Source organism: Xenopus laevis, chromosome 6S (assembly GCF_017654675.1).
Source record: "Xenopus laevis strain J_2021 chromosome 6S, Xenopus_laevis_v10.1, whole genome shotgun sequence".
Taxonomy (NCBI): Eukaryota; Metazoa; Chordata; class Amphibia; order Anura; family Pipidae; genus Xenopus; species Xenopus laevis.
In genome coordinates, this window is record NC_054382.1 from 126,285,018 (window position 1) to 126,308,831 (window position 23,814).

The 23,814-nt window shown below is 40.0% G+C and overlaps 1 protein-coding gene across 11 annotated transcripts in view; it reads right to left on the reverse strand.

Moving 5' to 3' along the window:
* The window catches only part of mtss1.1.S (metastasis suppressor 1, gene 1 S homeolog), a 98,580-nt gene that overhangs the window by 14,180 nt on the left and 60,586 nt on the right, over positions 1 to 23,814 (reverse strand). For 7 of the 11 annotated variants that reach the window (XM_018223948.2, XM_041568012.1, XM_018223950.2 and 4 more), the window contains exons 4-6: positions 4,111 to 4,195; positions 2,334 to 2,425; positions 1,569 to 1,649 (exon numbers count right to left, since the gene is read on the reverse strand). In XM_018223948.2, coding sequence (XP_018079437.1) covers positions 1,569 to 1,649; positions 2,334 to 2,425; positions 4,111 to 4,195 — 258 coding nt within the window. The remainder of the gene's footprint in view (positions 1 to 1,568; positions 1,650 to 2,333; positions 2,426 to 4,110; positions 4,196 to 23,814) is intronic. The other 4 variants (XM_018223949.2, XM_018223945.2, XM_018223947.2 and 1 more) reach the window with 1 other exon arrangement.

Sequence of the window (23,814 nt, forward strand, 5' to 3'; positions counted from 1 at the left end):
CTTACCGGATTTGATGAAAGTGGGTGCGTAGGTCAAAAGATTAATATATCAGGACAAATGGACCCGCACGCCAAGAAAATAGTGTTTTGTTTTTATGCATCTGTGAATAAAAACACTATTTTCACAAAATCTCTTGGAGTGCGGGTCCATTTGTCCTGATATATTATATATATATATATTAGGGATGCACCTCCACTATCCACTATTTTGGATTCAGCCGAAGCCCCGAATCCTTTGCGAAAGATTCGGCCCAAATACCGAACCGAATCAAAGGGGTGGGAAGGGGAAAACATTTTTTACTTCCTTGTTTTGTGACAAAAAGTCACGCGATTTAAAAAAAAAAAAATCCCTAATATATACCGTATATATATATATATATATATATATATATATTTTTTTTTTTTAATTTATTTATTTTTTCCCAAGATGGACCAGCACTCCAAATATATCCAAACAAAAAGTTTATTATAACATCACTCGTGTATCCAACGTTCCAAGCTTTGATAAAGGCCCCAACTATGGACGAAAGTTGGATAGTGATGTTATAATACACTATTTGTTTGGATATATTTGAAAATATCTTGAAAAATATACACAAGATTTGACCGAGAACCCATGAGTGGATTGAGGAGTAAGAGTGCGGGTACTTTCAGAAACACTTATATAATATAATAATCATATAAGACCCGTGAGTGTGGCTGTTAAATATCTACATGTACTGAATTACATGTACTGAATCCATTCAGTTCCTATAAAAAAAGTACCAGAGTAATTTGCTTTGCCTTGCTGAGCTTTCTTATTTCAATGTTTTATTAATCCTGTAACAACAATGGCACACGGGAGCTTTGTGCTGCCCATATGGGTTCCAGTGTGGAAAATGGGTGCAAAAACACTGGGAATTGGTCCTTTGTGGTTATTGTCTGGATCTGACAGCACTCACAGGTCAGACGATTATCATTCAGAAACAATGTATTGTTAACTTTTAGTACGTTATAGAATGACCAATTCTTTCAACTTTTCAATTGGTCTTCATTATTTTTTTTTATATAGTTCTTGAATGAATTGCCTTCTTCTTCTGACTCTCTCCAGCTTTCAAATGGGGGTCACTGACCCCGTTTAAACAACAAATGCTCTGAAAGGCTACAAATATATTTTTACTGCAATTTTTTTTTTTACTCCTCTTTCTATTCAGGTCTCTCCTATTCATATTTCAGTCTCTCATTTAAATCAGTGCATGGTTGCTAGGGGAATTTGGATCCTACCAACCAGATGGCTGAAATTGCAAACTGGGGAGCTGCTGAATAAAAAGCTAAATATCTCAAAATCAACAAATAAAAAAAAATGAAAACCAATTGCAAGTTGTCCCAGAATATCCCTCTCTACATCATACTTATAGTTTATTTTAAGGTGAACAACCCCATTAAAGTGTTCTATGTGTCCTTACTATGTATTAGAGGTGTCGGCCATAATGCAAAACATCTTTATTTTTGCTGATTTGTGAACAAGAGGCAGGAGAATGTGATGCCACCAACTCACACAAAGTCAATGTTACATAAAGAGTACTTGACCTTCACCTTTCTTGGCTTTCTTCTGCAGTTTCAGTGTGTCCGATGACTTCTTTTTGATTTCCTGTCGTGCCTTTTTGTATTCTGGAATGAGAACAGTTGTGTTATTTGCGATGAACGATACACATGGAAGATTGTCACCGGCAGCCATTACAAGGGTGAAACAGAACCCAGGATTCCGTTTAGCGTGTGCATTTACCAAAGCCAAAGTGTCCAGCCAATAGGAATGCAAACCCTAAAAGGCACATGACATGACTTTAAAGGAGAAACAAACCCCTTATTAAAAAAAAACCCTACCCCACATAGACCCCGGTCCCTCCTCCCCCCAGCCTAGCTGCTACCCCGGGGCAAATGCCCCTAACTTTTTACTTACCCCTCGGTGCAGATTCAGGGCAGCCATCTTCCGGGTCTTGGTGTCTTCTTCCAGCGTTATGGCAATTTCCATCGATTTTGGCGCAAGCGCAGTTGTCGCAAACCGGGAAATTGCTCCAACTGCGGATGCGCCGCTCCACCAGTCTCATTCTCAGATTACCGAAGACCCGGGAAGATGGCTGCCGTGAACTCCTATCCCTGAATCTGCACCGTGGGTAAGAAAGAAGTCAGTGGCATTTGCCTGGGTAGCAGTTGCTGGGGAGAGGAGGGACTTTGGGTTTTTTTTTAATAAGGGGTTTGTTTCTCCTTTAAGATCTTCTTAGGAAAACCCTGAACTCTCTACTAGAGACAGGGAGTTGAGAATGACAGGGCCTAGTCCCATATTAGTTAACTTACCCTTTGCATGGTCTTTATCCAGCTGGTTAGCAACCTTCTTCCACTCCTCCATCTGCTCTTGCAGTGGGTTGATCAGACAGTCAATCAGAGCACTAATGTACAGAGGGAAGACAACCAAATAAATAAAGGTCACAGTCATGAGAACTGACAGATCCCATAATGCGTCTCCAACAAGTCAAGTCCCCAATAGCCCTACCCACTTTACTGGAAGCCACCACCTCTCACCTAAACAATTCAGCCTGTCCTCGCAAAGGACATGTAAATCCTGAAAACAAATGAGTCCAAAATTGCTCAGAAAATTAATTTTGGTAGAAATTAAACGTGTGTGATGTTGCCAGTGAAACAACACATGACTTCTCACTGCTCATTAACTTCATTTTCGGAGAAACAGCAACATCACATGACTTTCCTCTCTCATGAAATTCTTTTTTATCCACCAGTTGAGCAAAATGAGCAGCAGGTGGTGCTGTTGTTCTAAATGTATTACATTAAAGGAACAGTAACACCAAAAAATTAAAGTGTTTTCAAGTAATGAAAATATCATGTAGTGTTTAGTAATGGGCGAATAAATTCCCCAGGCATGGATTTGCGGCAAATTTCCACGTTTCGCCGCCTGCGAATAAATTCAAAACTGCGGCGATTATTCGCCGACGAAGGATTCGTTGCAAAAAAAAAAAACAAAAAAAACCCGTCATGCGTCAAAATTATTCGGACACCAACTGACTGACACATTTGGACAATAGTCGCGTATATAGAAACGGACGCTTGCGTCACAATTGTTTTGATAAACACTGACTTCAATGCGTTTCGCTAATTTTTTTGCCGATTCACGAAATTTTTGGCGAAGCAAAACAGAACAGATCCGTCCATCACTAGTAGTGTTAAGTACTACTATAGTTTATATAAACAAGCTTCTGTGTAGCCATGGGGGCAGCCATTCAAGCACAGGATACACAGTAGATAACAGATAAGTACTACTATAGTTTATATAAACAAGCTACTGTGTAGCCATGGGGGAAGCCATTCAAGCACAGGATACACAGTAGATAACAGATAAGTACTACTATAATTTATATAAACAAGCTGCTGTGTAGCCATGGGGGCAGCCATTCAAGCACAGGATACACAGTAGATAACAGATAAGTACTACTATAGTTTATATAAACAAGCTGCTGTGTAGCCATGGGGGCAGCCATTCAAGCACAGGATACACAGTAGATAACAGAAAAGTACTACTATAGTTTATATAAACAAGCTGCTGTGTAGCCACGGGGGCAGCCATTCAAGCACAGGATACACAGTAGATAACAGATAAGTACTACTATAGTTTATATAAACAAGCTGCTGTGTAGCCACGGGGGCAGCCATTCAAGCACAGGATACACAGTAGATAACAGATAAGTACTACTATAGTTTATATAAACAAGCTGCTGTGTACACCTGGCTTGAGGCCACTGAGAGCAACATCCAAGGGGTTGGAGAGCAATATGTTGTTCACGAGCTACTGGTTGGGGATCACTACTTTAAAACACCTTAATTTTTTGATGTTACTGTTCCTTTAACAGTTAAAAAACTGATAACATCTCGAGAATAAGAAAAAGAAAGAAAGTGCAAACGTGCACAAATGCTCTGAGCAACTTTGCTTTCAGGGTTTACATCCACCTTGTATTGAACTTTTAGTGTCATTCAAAGTTAATCTGCATTTTTTGTGTGTGTCTTTTTTGAGTCCTGTAGGGTCACATCTTCTTGCAAATAAGAAATAAAGAAATAGAAGTACCTGGAGAACTGTCTGAGCTTGGACTCGATGCTGCGGTGCCGCATACACATCCTGGTAAGGGCAGAACCCACTTCCCTGGTGGCACCTGAAACACAATGAGCACCATGTGGTTTAATGAGGCTGCCAATCTACACAACAATAAACAGAAATATATACAATATATATATATATGGTACAGCTTTGTTTCTTTTCATTTATATACCTAATAATGGAACTTGACAGAGTATCAAACTCATAGGTAATTAGTAATAACACCCTAAAATGTATGTATTGCAATTTAATGTACAGGCACACGGGGGCAGTGTTGCACAACTGGCGAACTTTAGCCAAAAGCCTTCTGATGTTTCAAAGGTTCCAAAATTAAAGAATGAACTTCAATTCATGTAATTAATACCCCAAAACACTGTAACCCATAAAGAGAACTTTAATTGCCTTTGCTTTAATACACCTGGCCAATGAGAGGGGATTGTTTCCAGCATCTGAGTTGATTTTAGCTTAGTAAACGCCTGCAGTTATACATACTGTATGAATAGGAGCTGCCATATTGATTCAACAGCAACAGCCCCATTATTGCCCCTACAGTCTACATGCAGGCAATAGAGCAGCTCCAACCTTCATGTATAAATGCAAATATGCAGAGAATGGATGTCTATTTCTAACATCACTTGCCCTTTTATCATTTCCCTGCACTGTAAGACTGATGTTTTTGGATTAAATACTATTTTTTAGTAGAAACGTTGTGTCCGTAGGGCAGCAAACTGCCAGCGCACATCTGTCACATACTGTTATGGGCTACATCTGGAAAAAACTCTGTGCCCAAGGTAATTGTGACTCACTAATTTATTCTTTAGGGGTCACACAACTGATTATCATCATCATTGGGCAACTTAGCTTTGATGGAAACTGATTTGCACTGCGGGATTCAGCCCCTTGACACAATCTGCAGGGAAGCAAAATGCATCTGTTTTTTTTACATTTGTGTAACTTCAACGGGCACCATTAAAGCACCTCCACTTTATCTCCCTCCTGCAGCCTGAAAACTGCTAAATTCACCCGACCCATTCGGGTTCTACAGACGTTCTCTATTGACCTTTTCTCTATGCGGCAGAATAGGAGACCAGGGCTTGTTGGGAGGGTGCAGGGAGCAAAGGGAGTTGGGAGGGTGCAGGGAGCCAGTGTATGGGGCCCCCCGACGGGCTTCCCTGATCGAGATCTGGCCGACTGGACAAAAAATCCCGTCGGATCGCGGCCGCATCTGTTCGTTGATGCGGTCTGCTCTGATGTTCTTCTGCTTAGGAAAGGTTTGGGAAAGGTTTCTAATTTTATTCCTAAGCAGAAGAACATCAGAGCAGCCTCTTTCTTTCTCCTGACAACTTCCTTGACTACTTGGTGGTCAGACTGGTGGGAAACTGACCAGCAGGTGGTGCTGTTGTAACAAAATTCATTCATATTCACAGCACATGTATCCCTTAATATCTTAGAATTAAAGATAAATAAATAATGAATGTACATTGCAAACTTAGTTAGAATAGCAACCTCATCAATTTTACATTCACTTATTTGAAAGGTTTATTCTCATATTTTGTATGTGAGCTGGCAGAATGTCTAGCCGCTGACCAGGTACGGAGGTATGATCGCAAGGGGAGTAACTTATGGACCATGCTGCCTAAATGTCTGTGCTAATACCATATTAACATAAGTAGTCCTCTACTATGCATCATTCAGCAGGAACAGCCCTTATGTTTTCCCTTAGCCTGTACAGAGAGATACCACAGACATATGTGTTCAGTAGGGCCATAAGTCCCTAATAAGCCATAATCAGGTGCTTTCAGGAGAACTGTGTCCTTTATGTCCTATGCTTTCTATAAGAAGCAGTGACAGGCGATAAGGGGTTAACCACCTCAGTTCTCCATGAGGGCGCCATAGCTTAAAAATAAGAAATTCCTCTGGTTTCCATAATTGACAGGTCGAAAGAATATTTCTATATACGCCTGGGACATGGCGAGCCTGTTATAATTACAGGCCACATTGCGACTCAGTAGTAACAGGATAAAAGCTCCGGGAGCTGACAACATTTTTAGGCTACACGGTGGGGAAGTCTAACGAATTTTCAGAGATGATGAAATTAAATTAACGAGACGTTAATGTTTAGCAGACTGGGGAGAAGGAAGTGGCACAGAGAATAGTTTGCCGGGGCTGTTACACTTATGGATATACTTATGTGTGATAGACAAAAATACACTGCCTACCCTGAGTATGGCTGGTGAACCCACATGGGGTTAAAATTTAAATTGGTGAAAGTGCGCCGATAGGCATTCTATAGGAGAGATATTAATATTGGGAACACGACGGGCACAGCACAAAGATCTGCACATTTCTTTCTGTACGAGATTAAAGGGAACATCGTTTTCATTTTGTAAATAACACATGAACGGCCCGAACTTGCAGCTGCAGCGAAACAATTTGTGCCTCGCATTTAGCAGAACAAATTTACATAGAGAGAAACAGAATGTAGTCTGTGCCAAGGGGGCATTCAGCAAGGACAGAATGATTAGGCCTCATACACTGCTGTTCTGAATATTCAGAGATGTGTCTATTCACTGCTATCCCATATACACAGGCCAACCTCCTGCAGCCCCTGCTCACATTACACAAAAGCAATAATTTCTGGCACTGTTGTGAAAATTGCCTTCGGCACAAATGACTTAGCTGAACTACACCGCTTCTATAGACACCATCTCTCCCTACTATCTCACATTCACACTCCCTTCCCAGAGACTATTATCCCACTGTTACTATAGGCACCATCTCTCCCTACTATACCTGCTATCCCACAGTCACACTCCCTTCCCAGAGACTATTATCCACTGTTACTATAGGCACCATCTCTCCCTACTATACCTGCTATCCCACAGTCACACTCCCTTCCCAGAGACTATTATCCACTGTTACTATAGGCACCATCTCTCCCTACTATACCTGCTATCCCACAGTCACACTCCCTTCCCAGAGACTATTATCCACTGTTACTATAGACACCATCTCTCCCTACTATACCTGCTATCCCACAGTCACACTCCCTTCCCAGGGACTATTATCCACTGTTACTATAGACACCATCTCTCCCTACTATACCTGCTATCCCACAGTCACACTCCCTTCCCAGAGACTATTATCCACTGTTACTATAGGCACCATCTCTCCCTACTATACCTGCTATCCCACAGTCACACTCCCTTCCCAGAGACTATTATCCCACTGTTACTATAGACACCATCTCTCCCTACTATACCTGCTATCCCACAGTCACACTCCCTTCCCAGAGACTATTATCCACTGTTACTATAGGCACCATCTCTCCCTACTATACCTGCTATCCCACAGTCACACTCCCTTCCCAGAGACTATTATCCCACTGTTACTATAGACACCATCTCTCCCTACTATACCTGCTATCCCACAGTCACACTCCCTTCCCAGAGACTATTATCCCACTGTTACTATAGGCACCATCTCTCCCTACTATACCTGCTATCTCACAGTCACACTCCCTTCCCTGAGACTATTACTACACTGCAACTATAGAAACAGTTTTACAAAACCATCCTTTTCCAACAGCCACAGCTGACAGTCTGCAGTGCATTAACATGTGACACTCAGACCCTGATCTCTAACTGCCTGTTAGAGATTTCCTTGAGGATGAACCAACGCCACCTTAAAACTCAACCTACATAAAATGAAGCTCATGGTCTTTCCACCCATACCTGCCCCTTAATCTTCTTTTACCATTTTTATTGACGGCATAATCATGAATCCTGGTAATGCAGCGCACTGCCTGGGGGTTACCTTAAACCAACAGATTACCTGCACATCCCTGTATAATCCCAATCATGGCTACCTGACAGCTGCTAAAAGCCAAAGCCCTTTACTCCTCTTCTCCTCACTAAATGTCCTTACTTGTCTCACTGTATGTTCCTGGCTGTCTCTTTGGCTCCTCTCAGTGTGGCCGTCTCTTTATACCATCCATACCCTCTGCCATCTCTTGTCTTAAACCTTGTGGCTCCTTAACTCTGGAACTCTATCCCTAAATTCCTCTATAGGGAACACTTAGAAAGCCAGATCCTACCTTTTGGAGCACTAGATGTTATTTTGTCTGGTCCAGTTCTGGTACTTAAGGGCCAATGCCTAAATCTCTGTGCACTTTTTTCCCTTTGATCTGTCTGTATGTTATTCACCTGCTTAGACTGTAAGCTCTTCAGAGCAGGGACCTTCTTCCTACTGTGTTTATTAGCACATGACACTCAATCACTGAGACGCCCTAGGCAACCTGGCCGACTACCTTCCACCACCACCACCATGCCTCTTCTGCCGACCCCTATTTCCAGCCCTGTTTTTTATATTAAATTACTAATATGTTTGGTACTTATTTGGTATTTATTGCCATGCTTGCAGCCAGATCTTAGATTCAGCTCCATTGGCCGACTGCTGCTGCTGCTGCTTTTATACAACACTGTGCCCCTAGCTACAATGAACCTCTTATATGTCCCCTTCTATTTGTTCCCATTCATACAAAATCAAGAGTATGTAAGGGCCCTTCAGGGATTTCTTTAACCACTTTATAAAGGTCTGCAAGTCAGAGAAATGAATGTTAATGCATCTCTAACAAAGAACAGCTTTGGTAAACTCAATGAACTTTCCAGCGTGTTTAATAATAAAAGGATTAGCTACAGTCCCCTATTATAATGTATATTCAAAAGCAGAAGTAGACTCTTTCCTGCTGATCCACATACGGAATTTTCTATTTGGAAGTGATATAGTACAGTAAATACATTATTTACATATAGTGTTTGATAGAGTAAGTAGAACAATGGCATTATCGCTGTCAGGGAATAATCTGTATACAAATAATGTGGTACAGTAAGTATAGTCTTTATAATAAAGGTATGGGATCCGTTATCCAGAAACCCATTATCCAGAAAGCTATTTTATATTTAATTTTGAAATCGGACATGGGGCTAGACATATTGTCAGTTTCCCAGCTGCCCCGAGTCATGTGACTTGTGCTCTGATAAACTTCAGTCACTCTTTACTGCTGTACTGCAAGTTGGAGTGATATCACCCCCCTCCCTTTCCCCCCCAGCAGCCAAACAAAAGAACAATGGGAAGGTAACCAGATAGCAGCTCCCTAACACAAGATAACAGCTGCCTGGTAGATCTAAGAACAACACTCAATAGTAAAATCTAGGTCCCACTGGGACACATTCAATAAAGTCAGTAACAGTGCCACCCTCACACTGATCCGCTTATCAGCGTCAGGTACACAGCTTTGTTCCTCTCTGTAAAGGTGAATATCACAATATATTAGTAAATCAGCAGCACTCCGATAGGTGAATCAAATATTTATGGTTGCCAGTGGCAGCAAAAATGCCGCTCCTGGTAACTTTAAGAGCCGAATTTCCATTTTTCAACCCAGAAATTCGGCTCTTCTAGTGCAAAGAAATTGCTCATATCGACATGGAGGGGGGTGGCAGAACGAAGGCCGCTTGGGCGGCAAAATGGGCAGAATCGCCCCTGCGAATATATATTTGATTCACCTATCCAGTGCTGCTGGATTTATTATTATACTGCAACACATTCATTTACATTGAGTAGGAGAAACAACAACCTGCCAGAAAGCAGTTCCATCCTAAAGTGCTGGCTCTTTCTGAAATCACATGACCAGGCAAAATGACCTGAGATGCACCTACACATCAATATTACAACTAAATACACTTGCTGGTTCAGGAATGACATTTTATATTGTAGAGTGAATTATTTGCAGTGTAAACAGTGTCATTTAAAAATAAAAAATACATCATAAAAATCATGACAGAATCCCTTTAAGGAAAGGCAATTTCCCCTAGACTCCATTTTATCCAAATACATTTTTAAAAATAATTTCCTTTTTCTCTGTAATAATAAAACAGTAACTTGTACTTGATCCCAACTAAGATATAATTAATCCTTATTGGAAGCAAAACCAGCCTATTGGGGTTATTTAATATTTCTATGACTTTGTAGTAGACTTAAGATATCAAGATCCAAATTATGGACAGATCCTTTATGCGGAAAACCCCAGGTCCTGAGCATTCTGGATAACAGGTTGAATCATACATAGGGGCAGGAATGTACAGTAAGTATAGTAATGAAATGTATACCAACTTATACCATTAATATGTCGAGTAAGTACAGTATTTAACTTGTGTTGTACGATAGAGAGCACAAGGTACAGGTATGGGATCCATTATCCGGAAACCCATTATCCAGAGAGTTCTGAATTATGGAAAAGCTGTCTCCCATAGACTCCATTATAATCAAATAATTTAAATTTTTAAAAATTATTTCCTTTTTCTGTGTAATAATAAAACAGTAACTTGTACTTGATCCCAACTAAGATATAATTAATCCTTATTGGAAGCAAAACCAGCCTATTGGTTTTATTTAAAGCATGTTTTTTTCAAAACACATCAGTTAATAGTGCTACTCCAGAAATCTGCACTAAAATTCATTTCTCAAAAGAGCAAACAGATTTTTTTATATTCAATTTTGAAATCGGACATGGGGCTAGACATTTTGTCAATTTCCCAGCTGCCCCTGGTCATGTGATTTATGGCTGCTCTTTAGGAGAGAAATGCTTTCTGGCAGGCGCTGTTTTTCCTTCTCAATGTAACTGAATGTGTCTCAGTGGGACATGTGTTTTTACTATTGAGTGTTGTTCTTAGATCTACCAGGCAGCTGTTATCTTGTGTTAGGGAGCTGCTATCTGGTTACCTTCCCATTGTTCTTTTGTTTGGCTGCTGGGGGGGAAAAGGGGGTGATATCACTCTAACTTGCAGTACAGCAGTAAAGAGTGATTGAAGTTTATCATAGCACAAGTCACATGACTTGGGGCAGCTGGGAAATTGACAATATGTCTAGCCCCATGTCAGATTTCAAAATTGAATATAAAAAAATCTGTTTGCTCTTTTGAGAAATGGATTTCAGTGCAGAATTCTGCTGGAGCAGCACTATTAACTGATTCATTTTGAAAAAATGTTTTTTTCCCATGACAGTATCCCTTTTATGTTTACATGATTTTCTAGTAGACTTAAGGTATAAAGATCCAAATAAAGGTAAGATCCACCATCCAGAATGCACCAGGTCCTGAGCATTCTGGATATCAGGTCCCATACCTGAACAATAATGGAATTATGGAAGCAGAGGGCAAATATTACTGATCCTTGAGATCCTAGAGCAAAGAGTTAGTCATGGCATTTGGCCGACAAAAAAAAGAAACATGAGAATGAGGGAATGAAGATAACCGAAAGGCTTAACTGTGGGTGCAGGGTCAGGCAGTTACACTTTATGCCAGTGACACAGTTTACCATTAAACGGCTCATTATTAAAAGGCATATTCATGAATACTTCAGCAGGCTCTCAGATGCCAGTGCTTTATCTTTTCATTAAGAAAGAAATATGACATCACTGAGCATGCAGAGACACAAAGAGCTTCTCTATTCCTGTATGCGAGAGATGACAGAGAGAGAATGATGAGATCACAAAGCAAGCCGAAAGGTTTTTCCAGCTCTCGGATTATGTTTTCCGGTGCTGTCAGCAGCAGGTGTCAGATTATATAGGGAGATTATCCCCGTGTATTGCTTTAAGGAGGATATGCAGAGAGGCAGGCGAATAGTCAAATTAGAGTTTAGAGTATGATAAATCTCAAATTCAAATTTAAAACTAGAATCAATACATCATTCATTTTTTAATTGTTTTTAACCCATCAACTAGGTGCACTATCCCTTTTTTTAATTGATGAATTAAATGTTATGTTTTAGTCGCTTTTCAGTATATGACCGCTGCTGAACATGAATTCTCTAGGGAGCTATTGAGATGAATTATACAAGACACTTTATATTTAACTAACCAATGAATTTATAAGTATTTATAATTACAATAATGAGACACACACACGATGAATTGAAGTTAATTCTTGCATTTGACATTTAATGAATTTTTTGATGATCACAAATTGATTTTGTACGTATATAACACATCAATTTATCTTTCACTTATCACACTACTATCCTGATATATGGATGGTGCAACGCATTATAACTCTTCTGTAAGTTCTCTTTCTGGTTACATTTATTAAAGGGTATGTAAAGGCATTTTTACTTTCTTTAATGAAAAAGAACCCTATCTCCAATATACTTTATTTAAAAAATGTGTACAGTTTTTATAAGAAACCTGACTGTATGCAGTGAAATTCTCCCTTCATTTACGGCTGTGGATAGGAATTGTCAGACGGTCCCTAACTGCTGAGCAGGGAAACAATCATACTTATGAACAGCAGGGGGAGCCCCCGCCTTACTTCCCAGCCATGCAGAACTCAAGCAGCTTTGTTTATGACGATCCCTAAGCAGCCCAGACCACACTGAGCATGTGCACAGTCTTAGTCTTGCAAAGATGTTTAACAAAGTTACAAGATGGTGACTGACCCCCTGTAGCCAACTTTGAAAGCATAAATTAATTGTTTGATTAGGCTTGTGGTGCAGTAAGTTCATGTTTATATTTAGTATACAAAATACAGCATTTCTAGCCTTATTCTATTTTAGACTTTACATGCCCTTTAATGGAGTTGTCTGCCCATCCATTATCAGTTGATACTTCTTGTTACCTGGCAGTGATGGTTTGTTAGCAGGTGCAGAAAAAAGCATATTTAGATCCAAATTACCCTACCAACCAGGCATTGATTAGAAACTGGAATATGAATAGGAGAGGTCTGAATACAAAGATGAGTAATAAAAAGTAGCAATAACAATATATTTGTAGCCTTACAAAGCATATGTTTTTAGATGGGGGTCAGTGACCCCCTATTTGAAAGCTGGAGAGAGTTAGAAAAAGAAGGCAAATCATTTAAAAACTATAAAAAATAAACAATGACAACGAATTGCTTAGAACTGCCCATTCTACAACATACGAAAGGTAAGCTTAAAGGTGAACCACCTCTTTAATGAAACTCAGGGATTCTGCTCAGCAGGGACAGACATAAGAAATTTATCAAGTTCAGTTTAGAACAGTTTACAGGGTCGACGACCCCCCCACCCTTCACAGAGCTGCTTCAGAAGGTGAAATATTAACCTTTTAGATCCATTATTAGAAAAACAGTTGCAAATAGAGAATAGAAATGAATTGAAAAAAGTCTTTATTTCTGGTGAACAATATGAAATCAACGGAATTGAAAAAAGTGTTTGAAGGTGAAGCAGTGAAATCTCTCCTGTGTGCCAAATTCTAAAGGTTTTAGTAGAAGCAGCTATTCGGCATGCTGTCCCTTAAATTGTGCTGCCCTAGGCCCACATCCACAAATGCGGTCCTGTAGAGGGGCAGAAAGTGAAACATAAGGATAATATATGACACCTTCCCTATACTGCAGCTATAAGCTTTACCCTTGTATCAGTGCTGGGGTGATTAGAAAGAAGTAACCCAGTTAATCAGACAGAAGCTGCTGCTGCTATGAAACTTAATTAGGATGTGACGCATGGAGCAGCATTAGGGGTTCATAAAAATACACACATCAAAGCATTAGTCCTCCGGCTTATTAATGCTCTTTCCCTTATTAGCTGCTTCTGGTACAGATAAAACAGCACAAGCTTCTATCATGAGAAATGAACAAAGGGATAAAGGTTTGCCCCCGTTTTCACCTCCAGTTCACAACTCAAAAATCATTAGCGCTCTCCACTGAAATGTGTCAAATAATCTATAAAGCCCCTATCTCAGCATTACCTTTAAAGGGGAACTAAAGCTTTACTAAAGAAGTAGGGAGAAATGTTGTACATTATTTTGTGTGCTTCTGTACCAGCCAGTCACCTCGGATTTATCCTTGAAAAAGGCCCCAGTATGGGCCGAAACGTTGGAAATGCATTGCGACTAAAGCACATCCTATTTCTACATCTAGGAGTGCGGGTCCATTTGCTATTTTATATTGAAAGATTTGACCTACTGTACGTACCCATTTATATATTCGAAACCCGGAAAGAGTGCGTTCACTGTTTGGATATATATATATATATATATATATATATATATATATATATATATATATATATATATATATATATATATATATATATATATATAAGGATAAGGATCTGGCTAGGGTTATTCAGGATCCCCCAATGATCTGTTATCGATGGGCACCAATCTATATGATTTACTAGTGAAAATTGACCCGGTGAATTGTTACACTAGTGCTAAACAGTCCTGGCCCTAAACCTGGGTGTTTCAGATGTTCAAATTGCATTTCCTGTCAACATATGACACCAGGACAATCTTTTTTACATCCCCAAATGGGTAAGAGGTTCTTGATCAAACAGCACATTAATTGCAACACTAGCTATGTGATATATCTGATCATGTGCCCCTGTGGTCTTTCTTTTGTGGGCAAAACTGACCAGACCCTTAGACCACGGATGGATGGGCATCGGTCAGCCATAAGTACGGCTTTCAGGGATGGTATGACCAACAAGCCGGTGGCAAAACATTATCTTGATAGCACCCAACCTTTAAATATATTGCAATCGATCACATCCCACCGCTTAGGCGAGGGGGTGATCGTTCCAAATTGCTGCTCCGGAGGGAAGTTTTTTGGATAAAAAAACTGAACACTCTGGCCCCTCACGGACTGAATGAAAATTGCCTTTTAACTTGCTTTTTAAACCGACGATGATCTCCCCTCTGTATATGCTACATTTTCAGAGTTTCAGTCACATTGATACATATTCTAATAAGTAACAAGCTATTTTCTTATGTTGCCCTTGTTATCTGCATCATATGTTTTTATACATTGTATTGTCTTGGGTCACATCTTTCTCAACTTATCTTATTTATTGTTTTTTTGTTTCCTTTTTTTGCCACAGGGGATTTTTCTTTTCTTGTTTTTTATGGCATTTAAGATCACCTGGGTCTTTGGGGGTGGTATCTATTTTCTGCTCGCGTGACCTTCCTTGCTATTCGTGATTGGGTGAGTGCTTCCATACTTTTTCTATTTAATATGTTCATTTTAATAACTTCTATGTTCTTGACAAAGGTCTTAGATAGAGACCGAAACGTTGGCCAATTTTTAAAATGTTCAAATAAAAGTTTTTATTTTTAACAAAATATGTTTTTGTCTAAAGGCTCCTGATGAGCACTCACGCACCCAAGAACTGCATTTGACTACATTTTTGAGTAGCACTCGGGTCAGTTGTTTCCAGTAATGGTGTGCGGAATCCCTACGAGGTTTTGTATATATATGTATATATATATATATATATATATATATATATATATATATATATATATATATATATATATATATATATATATATATATATATAGTGAATAAAGTACCCCTCTTGTAAAATATAAGGATATTATAAGTTACCGAGGAGTTTCATGACCATATAAAAACTGCTGCCTCTAATCCCCCTCCTACACAGGCAAGAGCTCCTCGTTCATTCCTTCCAAAATCCAACACTGGAAAAGTCCTGTTTCTGTACGATGCTTCCCCTGCCCAATGAACTGGGTTTTGCAGCATCAGATGAGGTTTCATACTCTATGTAACATGCTCTGGTTCTATGCCCTTATAATATACATTCCCATGTACAGCAGGGGGGTCAATGCTTAGTACTACTGTCTGCTTTGCAGTATTGGGGTCCAGGGGTGCCTAATGTCTGCCCTAAGAAGTTGTAACACCCACAAGCCTCCTGGCCTTGAAGCCAACATGCAGACAAGCTCCTATTAACTGTCAAATGGTATAAGGAATAATGAAGATCTTCTGTAGTTCTGGGGGTTAAACAGGAAAATATTCTCTGCCTCTGCACCCAGATCTGCCCTTCATGAGGGCCCCAATACTGACAGCTGCTCTATCAGCATGACCCTCCAGCCCTGTAATGTGTTCTAGGAAACAGCAAATTCTCCCTCTTTCAATTCCTGATCAAAACATCACAGGAATTTTTCCTGGAAGGAATTTAGCATCAACTGTTGTGAAACTGATGCAAAGTATCAAAGAGTATCAACTGTCAGTTGAGTGTTCTCACTGTCAGTTGAGTGTTCTCACTGTCAGTTGAGTGTTCTCACTGTCAGTTGAGTGTTCTCACTGTCAGTTGAGTGTTCTCACTGTCAGTTGAGTGTTCTCAGTGGCATTACTACCAGGGGAGCAGGGGGGTGCGATTGGAACAGGGCCTGCACCCCCACAGGGCCCCCCCCCTGCAGATCGCGCCCTGCTGTAGCCAGCTGCAGCCCACGAAAAAAATCAGCACGGAGAGGGGAGGGCAGCTGCACGCTCCCACCTAGTTACGTTACGAAGTGTTCTCACTGTCACTTGTGTGTTCTCACTGTCACTTGTGTGTTTTCACTGTCACTTGTGTGTTTTTAATGTCAGTTGTATGTTCTCACTGTCGGTTTAGGTGGCCATACACAGGCAGATAAAAATTTCTGCCAAGTTGGCAGCTTATTGGCACCAGTCAATGGGCCTATCTGACTAATATCTGCCCAAAAATTGTGCAGATATACATAGGGCAAGTTTGATTTTTTTGTTAGGGCAATTGCCCAGCTCAAGGTGGGTATATTGGGCAAAGATCCACTTATTTGGCAACCATGAAGATCTGACATCCCTTCTTCATATTATTAATAAGTTGTCTCCTTTGACAGATTCCCGGCTTTTCTTAGCATCTGAGGAACAAATGAGGGTCACTACTACATGTCTGGGACCCCTTATTCGGATACGCAAAAATTTTTTCAAAAATGATTTCCTTTTTCTATGTAATAACAAAACAGAAACTTGTACTTGATCCCAACTAAGAAATAATGAATTCTTATTGGAAGCAAAACCAGCCTTTTCGCTTTATTTATTGTTCAAGTGATTTTCTAGTAGACTTAAGGAAATGAGATCCAAATTATGGAAATATCCGTTATCAGGAAAACCCCAGGTCCCGAGCATTCTGGATAACAGGTCCCATACCTGTACTAAGCACCAGTATTGCTCTGCACCAGCCCAGGAAAACCCATAAATATTTCAGCAATGCATAGTTATTAATTATAAGCACAGACTTCTGGGGGAAAAGGGTTTACAATGGTAACAGTAAAGTAACAATAAACTGTAGCTGAAGTTAAAAGAAGACACAGCTCCATCAGGTTCAAACCCTCAGCTGAAAGCATTATAATTGCACTGTACCTTTCAGCGACATAGAATAGAGTAAAACAAATGTACAAAGGAATAATCAGGAGCGAAGTCTGTTTGGATTCACAATGCTGCCATTGTCTTTGCAGAGAAAATGCAGATAAGCTTAAATTCCCAGAGATATCAATGTCATAAAGTACAGGCTAAAGAAGAGGAGTTTGATACATTATTTGCAGCCCTAGGGCCAAATTGCAGGAACAACAGACTTTTTCATATTTGTGCTTTTAAAGGGGAACCTGCCTTTTTATGGCCTGTAGCTTAGATTTCCTAGACCTGCAACTCAGATCCCTGTATTGCAGGTATTGGGTGGTACTATTGCTGGAATCTGCATTTCGCTGTGACCTGCGTTAGAGTCCTGCAGTGGGTCGGGTACCAGCGGGTTACCCACAAAAACCTGCGCTACCCTGCGGGGTGGAAGGTAGAAGTTTCGGGAGCGGGAATAGAAGCAGGTTGTGGGTTCTCCGGAAGCAGGTCGTGGGTTCTCCTTTTTTCTGATCACGCCTACTTCTAATGATGTCACTTCCGGTTTACAATGACAGCGCTTCCTGTTTTACTCCTTTTTTTCCTGATCACGCCTACTTCTAATGAGGCCACTTCCGGTTTACAATGACAGCACTTCTTGTTTCATGATGGACAGCGAGTTGCGGATAAGGTATTTGTGGGTCGGGTCACATCAGGTAAGTATGCGGGTTGCAGGTCCAGGTCGGGTTTGGGTTTAAGAAATTTGGTTCCACGCAGGACTCTAACCTGCATCACTCTATTCAAATCCCCTGGTATTTTCTGATCTTAGTAGAAATATAAGCTTTTGTGTCCATAGGCCAAGCACCGGTTTAAATTCAACCATCTGTAAGTCATTACTGGGAACTGTTACCTTAAAAATGGTGTCGGGTAGATTGGGCTAACAGTCCCTCAGGCCCAGTGTGTCCCTATTACAGGGGTGCATGCCCGTTCCCTTTGCCACCCATTTAATTGAGGGAATGTGCATTTATATACAGTTGTACCAGGTTTCCCAGTCTCTCCCACTTTATACTATGTAGCTTCCCAGATCAACTTTTTTGGCAGAAGTGCCTAAGCTAAATCAAGGTGCAATATCGCCTAGCAGTGATGTAATTAGATATCACTGGGCCCACAGCAAATTATTTTTAAGGCCCCCAAAATGTCTAGAGGTTGACTTGTTTTTCCGATATTTATTGAAATTGTATATGAATTAGGGCCTCATGGGGCCCCTATATCTCATGGCCCCCTGCAGCCGCAGGTTCTGCTTCCTTTATAGTTACGCCCCTGCCGCCTAGAGATAAGACGGTAGATCTTAAAAGATTGGACAATAAATTAATTGCAACACCAAAAACCTAGTCTATTTAATCACATGCTTGATATGTAAGATCCAATATGTAGGACAAACTACACATAAACTGAAGGAAAGAATCAGAGACGTTAAGGGGCAGATTTATCAAAGTCAAGGTGAATTTTCAAATGAAAAAGATTCCAATTTCGAGATATTTTTTGTGGACTTCAGATAGGGAATAGTCCAAATTTGATTCGAATTTGAAAAAAATTAAAAAATTCGAATATCATAATTTATCATGTACTGTCTCTTTAAAAATTCAAATTCGACCATTCACCATCTAAAACCTGCTGAATTGCTGTTTTAGCCTATGGGGGACCTCCTAGAACCTAATTGGAGTCAATTGGTGGACTTTGAAAAATCCAAGTTTTAATGATTGAATGATTCGAATTCGACTGAATACAGATTCAATCGAAAACAGACCTATTCGACCAAAAAAAAAAAAACTTTGACTTAATTTCGGGTGGGCTTTTTGAATTTTGAAGTTTTTTCAATTCGAAATTCGACTATTGATAAATATGCCCCTAAAGGTCAGATTTATCAAGGGTTGAAGTGAAAATTCTAATTTGAATTTTTGAGTTTTTTATAGCCAAAACTGTCAATTTCAACTATGGAATTGATTTTCGAGATTTATCATACACTGGCCCTTAAGGAACTCAAATTCGACTATTCGCCACCTAAAACCTGCCGAATTGCTGTTTTAGCCTATGGAAGACGTCCTGGGATCAATTTGGAGTTGTTTGAAGCCTTCGTGACATTCAAATTTTTTTTTCTTTTTGAAACTCGAATCAAATTTGATTCGAGTTTTCCGACTGATCCTATTCACCTGAATTTAAAAACAATTCGAATTTAATAATACATGTCAATTTCAGTTTTAAAAAACTCCCATGAACTCCAAATTCGACCATTAATAAATCTGCCTCTAATATACAAAAAGACACCAATATTTCAAAACACTTTCATTCATGTAACTCTGGCGATGTACATTTTTTTTTAGTATACAAGGGATCGAGAGAGTTAGATTGGATAATCGCGGAGGTGATTTGTCTAAAATACTTACTACATAGACGTAGAGATCTGCTTGTTTGGCGATGTCACCAAATGAACGAATCACTCCCCGATATGCCCACTTTGAAGTGGGCAATATCGGTCTGATCGACCATGGTCCCTAGGGCCCAGCGATTGGATCACAATGCATCCAATAAGGGCGGTTGGATTGAGGGACTTTCGGTCAGATATCGATTGGGGACGCCCGTCGGATGGCACCACACACGTGCCAATAAGCTGCTGACTTTTTTTTTTTGGATTGATTGTTGTATAATAGCTAATTTCCTGTGGGTGAGATCTTAGGCCATGATAAAGTACCTTGGGGTACGAAACGCGTAGGGCCTAAGGAGATGCAGGTACACTTTTAACTTTGATTAATAAATACTTTTTTTTTTAACATTCTTTTGGCCCTGTGGATTCGTCTGAGTGCCGGATAGCCTGTTTTTTCTGTTGCATGTGGCTGCCATCTATACAGACAGAGGATGAAGCTTTCCAATTATAATAAGACCCAATAGTGTAAGTACCTGTAAGCAGATCCTGCAACTGCAGGGGGACAGGGGCCCAATTCCTACTGGCACCATCTTTCCTGCCATATCCTATTACCCCTGCAGAAGCAAGAAGCTTAGACATCCCGAGGAACTCAGTCAATAATTACCCCAAAGTGAGCATTTTTATCGGCCTATCACATGGGCAGCTGCCGAGAGAAAGTGCCAGCAATGCGAGTCTCTGATAATTTGTACAATGGGACCTTTATAAAGCCCTATAAACAGAGACAGAGAGAGACAAACAGGAGTGCAGGGCATTAAAGGAATTGTTCAGTCTAAAAATAAAAATTGGGTAAATAGATAGGCTGAGCAAAATAAAACATGTTTCTAATATAGTTAGTTAGGCAAAAATGTAATGTATAAAGGCTGGAGTGACTGGATGTCTAACATAATAGCCAGAACACTACTTCCTGCTTTTCAGCTCTCACTGATTGGCTACCAGGCAGTAACCAATCAGACCCACATGGGTCATAACTGTTGCTTTTGAACCTGAGCTGAATGCGGAGGATCAATTGACAATTCACTGAACAATTATGTCCCATGTGGCCCCCCTTAAGTCACTGACTAACTAACTAACTAACTAACTAAAGAGTAAGAGAGCTGAAAAGTAGGAAGTAGTGTTCTTTTTTGTTTGACATCCAGTCACTCCAGCCTTTATACATTACATTTTTGGCTAACTAACTATATTAGATACATGTTTTATTTTGCTCAGCCTGTTTACCCAGTTTTTAGTTTTAAACTGTTCCTTAAAAAAGGTGCCATAAAGTCATTATGTTGCTGGAAACTGGTGGGAGTATATGGATTATAAGGGGGTTTGTTCTGAAAAAAACTTCACTTGAGGGTGTTACTGATCTACAGATTCCTGAGTTGTAGTCAATAACATCAGTAGAGTCTCAGATGCCAAACACAGCTGTCTTCCAGCTTAAGTGGGAATGCATCCCACATGCTTTCCTTATGAATGCGACATGACAACACAGGACCCAGTGCAGTCTGCACATTCTGATTATTAATCAGTCTTGCTGTATCGGCTTCTGGCAGATATTATTTGAATTGTGCTGTTTTCACAATTTATGACGATCCCTAAGCAGCCCAGACCACACTGAGCATGTGCACAGTCTTAGTCTTGCAAAGATGTATAACAAAGTTACAAGATGGTGACCCCCTGTGGCCAACTTTGAAAGCATAAATTATTTGTTTGATTAGGCTTGTGGTGCAGTAAGTTCATGTTTATGTTTAGTATACAAAATACAGCATTTCTAGCCTGATTCTATTTTAGACTTTACCTTAGTATCCTGATTTTAAGTTTTTCAGCATTTTACCTTTTTTATTTGTGGTCCCACCAATTTATATTGCATTTCAATGGGTGCATTTCCCTGATTTTAAGTAATGTTTTCCTGGATTTTACATCAAAATTTTGTCCTGATGTGCCCAAAAACTGCTTTTTTTCCTATACGAATGCTATTATTTGTGGAATAAAGAGGTTTGAAACACTAACCAGATGGTTCTGCCTGTAAATGACCAATTGCAATGAGTCTGCCCCTTAAACAGTCCTGCACAATCACTTATTGCTTTAGTTTGTGTATGTGACTGACAGAGAGTCTTGCACATGCCCCCCATAGTGTAACACTAACACTGCAATGTTTAACCCTTGTTATTAACCCACTAAATATTGTATCTCAAAGTAAAACAGACTCCTGTGCTTATATCATTTCAGTACTTGGAAGAAAAAGTTACACATTTCCCTGATTTTACATTTTCCCGGATTTTACATAATTTTTTCCTGGTCCCCTGAAAAATGTAAAATGGGGGTTCTACTGTATATTTTTTCCACTAATTGGCCCTTAAGATACTCAGAACCTAGGGAAAAAGCGCACTGTACCCTACAACCAGTTCTATATGTTCACACCGGCCCCTGTGTTTCCATAGACCCACAACTATTTCCCTGTATAACTTTGTCCTTAGCTTAGATCCAGCCTACAAGGCCATCAGGGAACAAAAACTCCCAGGAACCCTGATTATAAAATGAGCAAATTAGAAATTCCTTTTACCCTGATTCACCAAGTCCCCAATCTCAGGCTGGATCCAAGTGCTCGGAGGGGACAAGCTCAGATCTGCATTACGTTGACACGTTGAAACAGAGCTGGACGAGACAAGGATAGCAGACAAGAGGTGAGGAATACCTGCCGGGAGTTGAAGCCTTACTAAAGCTCAGGTACAAATACCATATTATTAATGGAGCATTGACAGAGTCATATAGAGAGATGCACTGATAGGGAGGCTTTTTTCTGCAGGGTATGACTTGTTCTTAAAGTAAACCACAGGATTTAGTCTAATGTGGTTCCCAAGCTCAATTCCCAGCATCCTCAGCCACCCAGAAGCAATTGTGCTGTAGCGCAGATCAGAGATGCAGCAGCTGAATTGATTTTTTTGTGAACCCATGGGTGCTCAGAAGCTTTGCTGATCTGCTGCCCAGGGTGCTTAGCTGATATCAATGTAAAATGAAAATAGGGATCTTTAATTGCTATGGGTGAGTACACACTGTACAGCTAATCTGCCACTGCTTGGATCTTACACTGGCACATGACTGCCTGATATTTGCCTTGTTCCTCAATTACATATTGTGTTCCCATTTAACACTGAGAGGTGCATTTATGGTACAGGTATAGGATCCGTTTTCTGGAAACCCATTATCCAGGAAGATCCAAATTACAGAAAGCCTGTCTCCCACAGATTCCATTTTATCCAAATGTTTTAAAAATGATTCCCTTTTCTGTGTAATGATAAAACAGTAGCTTGTACTTGATCCCAACGAAGATATAATTAATCTTTATTGGAAGCAGAACCGGCCTATTGGGTTTATTTAATGTTTACTTGATTTTCACCTTTGAGTTAACTTTTAGTATGTTATAGCCAATTTTCAGTTGGCCTTCAGTATTTACAATCTTATAGTTTTTTTTTAATGATTCGCCTTTTTCTTCTGACTCTTTCCAGCTTTCAAATTGGGGTCACTGACCCCATCTAGAAAAATGTTCGGTAAGGTGACAAATGTATTGCTATTGCTACTTTCTATTACTCCTCTTTCCATTCAGGCCTCTCTTATTCATATTCCTGTCCCATATTCAAATCAATGCATGGTTGCTAGGGTAATTTGGACCCTAGCAACCAAATTGCTGAAATTGCAAATTGGGGAGCTGCTGAATAAAAAGCTAAATAATCAAATTCAAAAACAACAAATAATAAAAAATGAAAACCTACTACAAATTGTCTCAGAATATCACTCTCTACATCATACTAAAATTTAATACAAAGGTGAACAACCCCTTTAAAGTATCTGTAAATCCCCAGGTCCCAAGCATTCTGGATAACAGGTCCCAATACCTGTACCCCCAGAGAGATTCTCTTGTTGCTGTGGAGGGAGGAATCTGACAGTTGCAGGTGTCCTGCATATCCATTGTATGGGTCACACTACAAGGCAGCAATGCAGTCCTATAGGGTAGGACTCCACGGACGATTTGCGTTCGATCCAA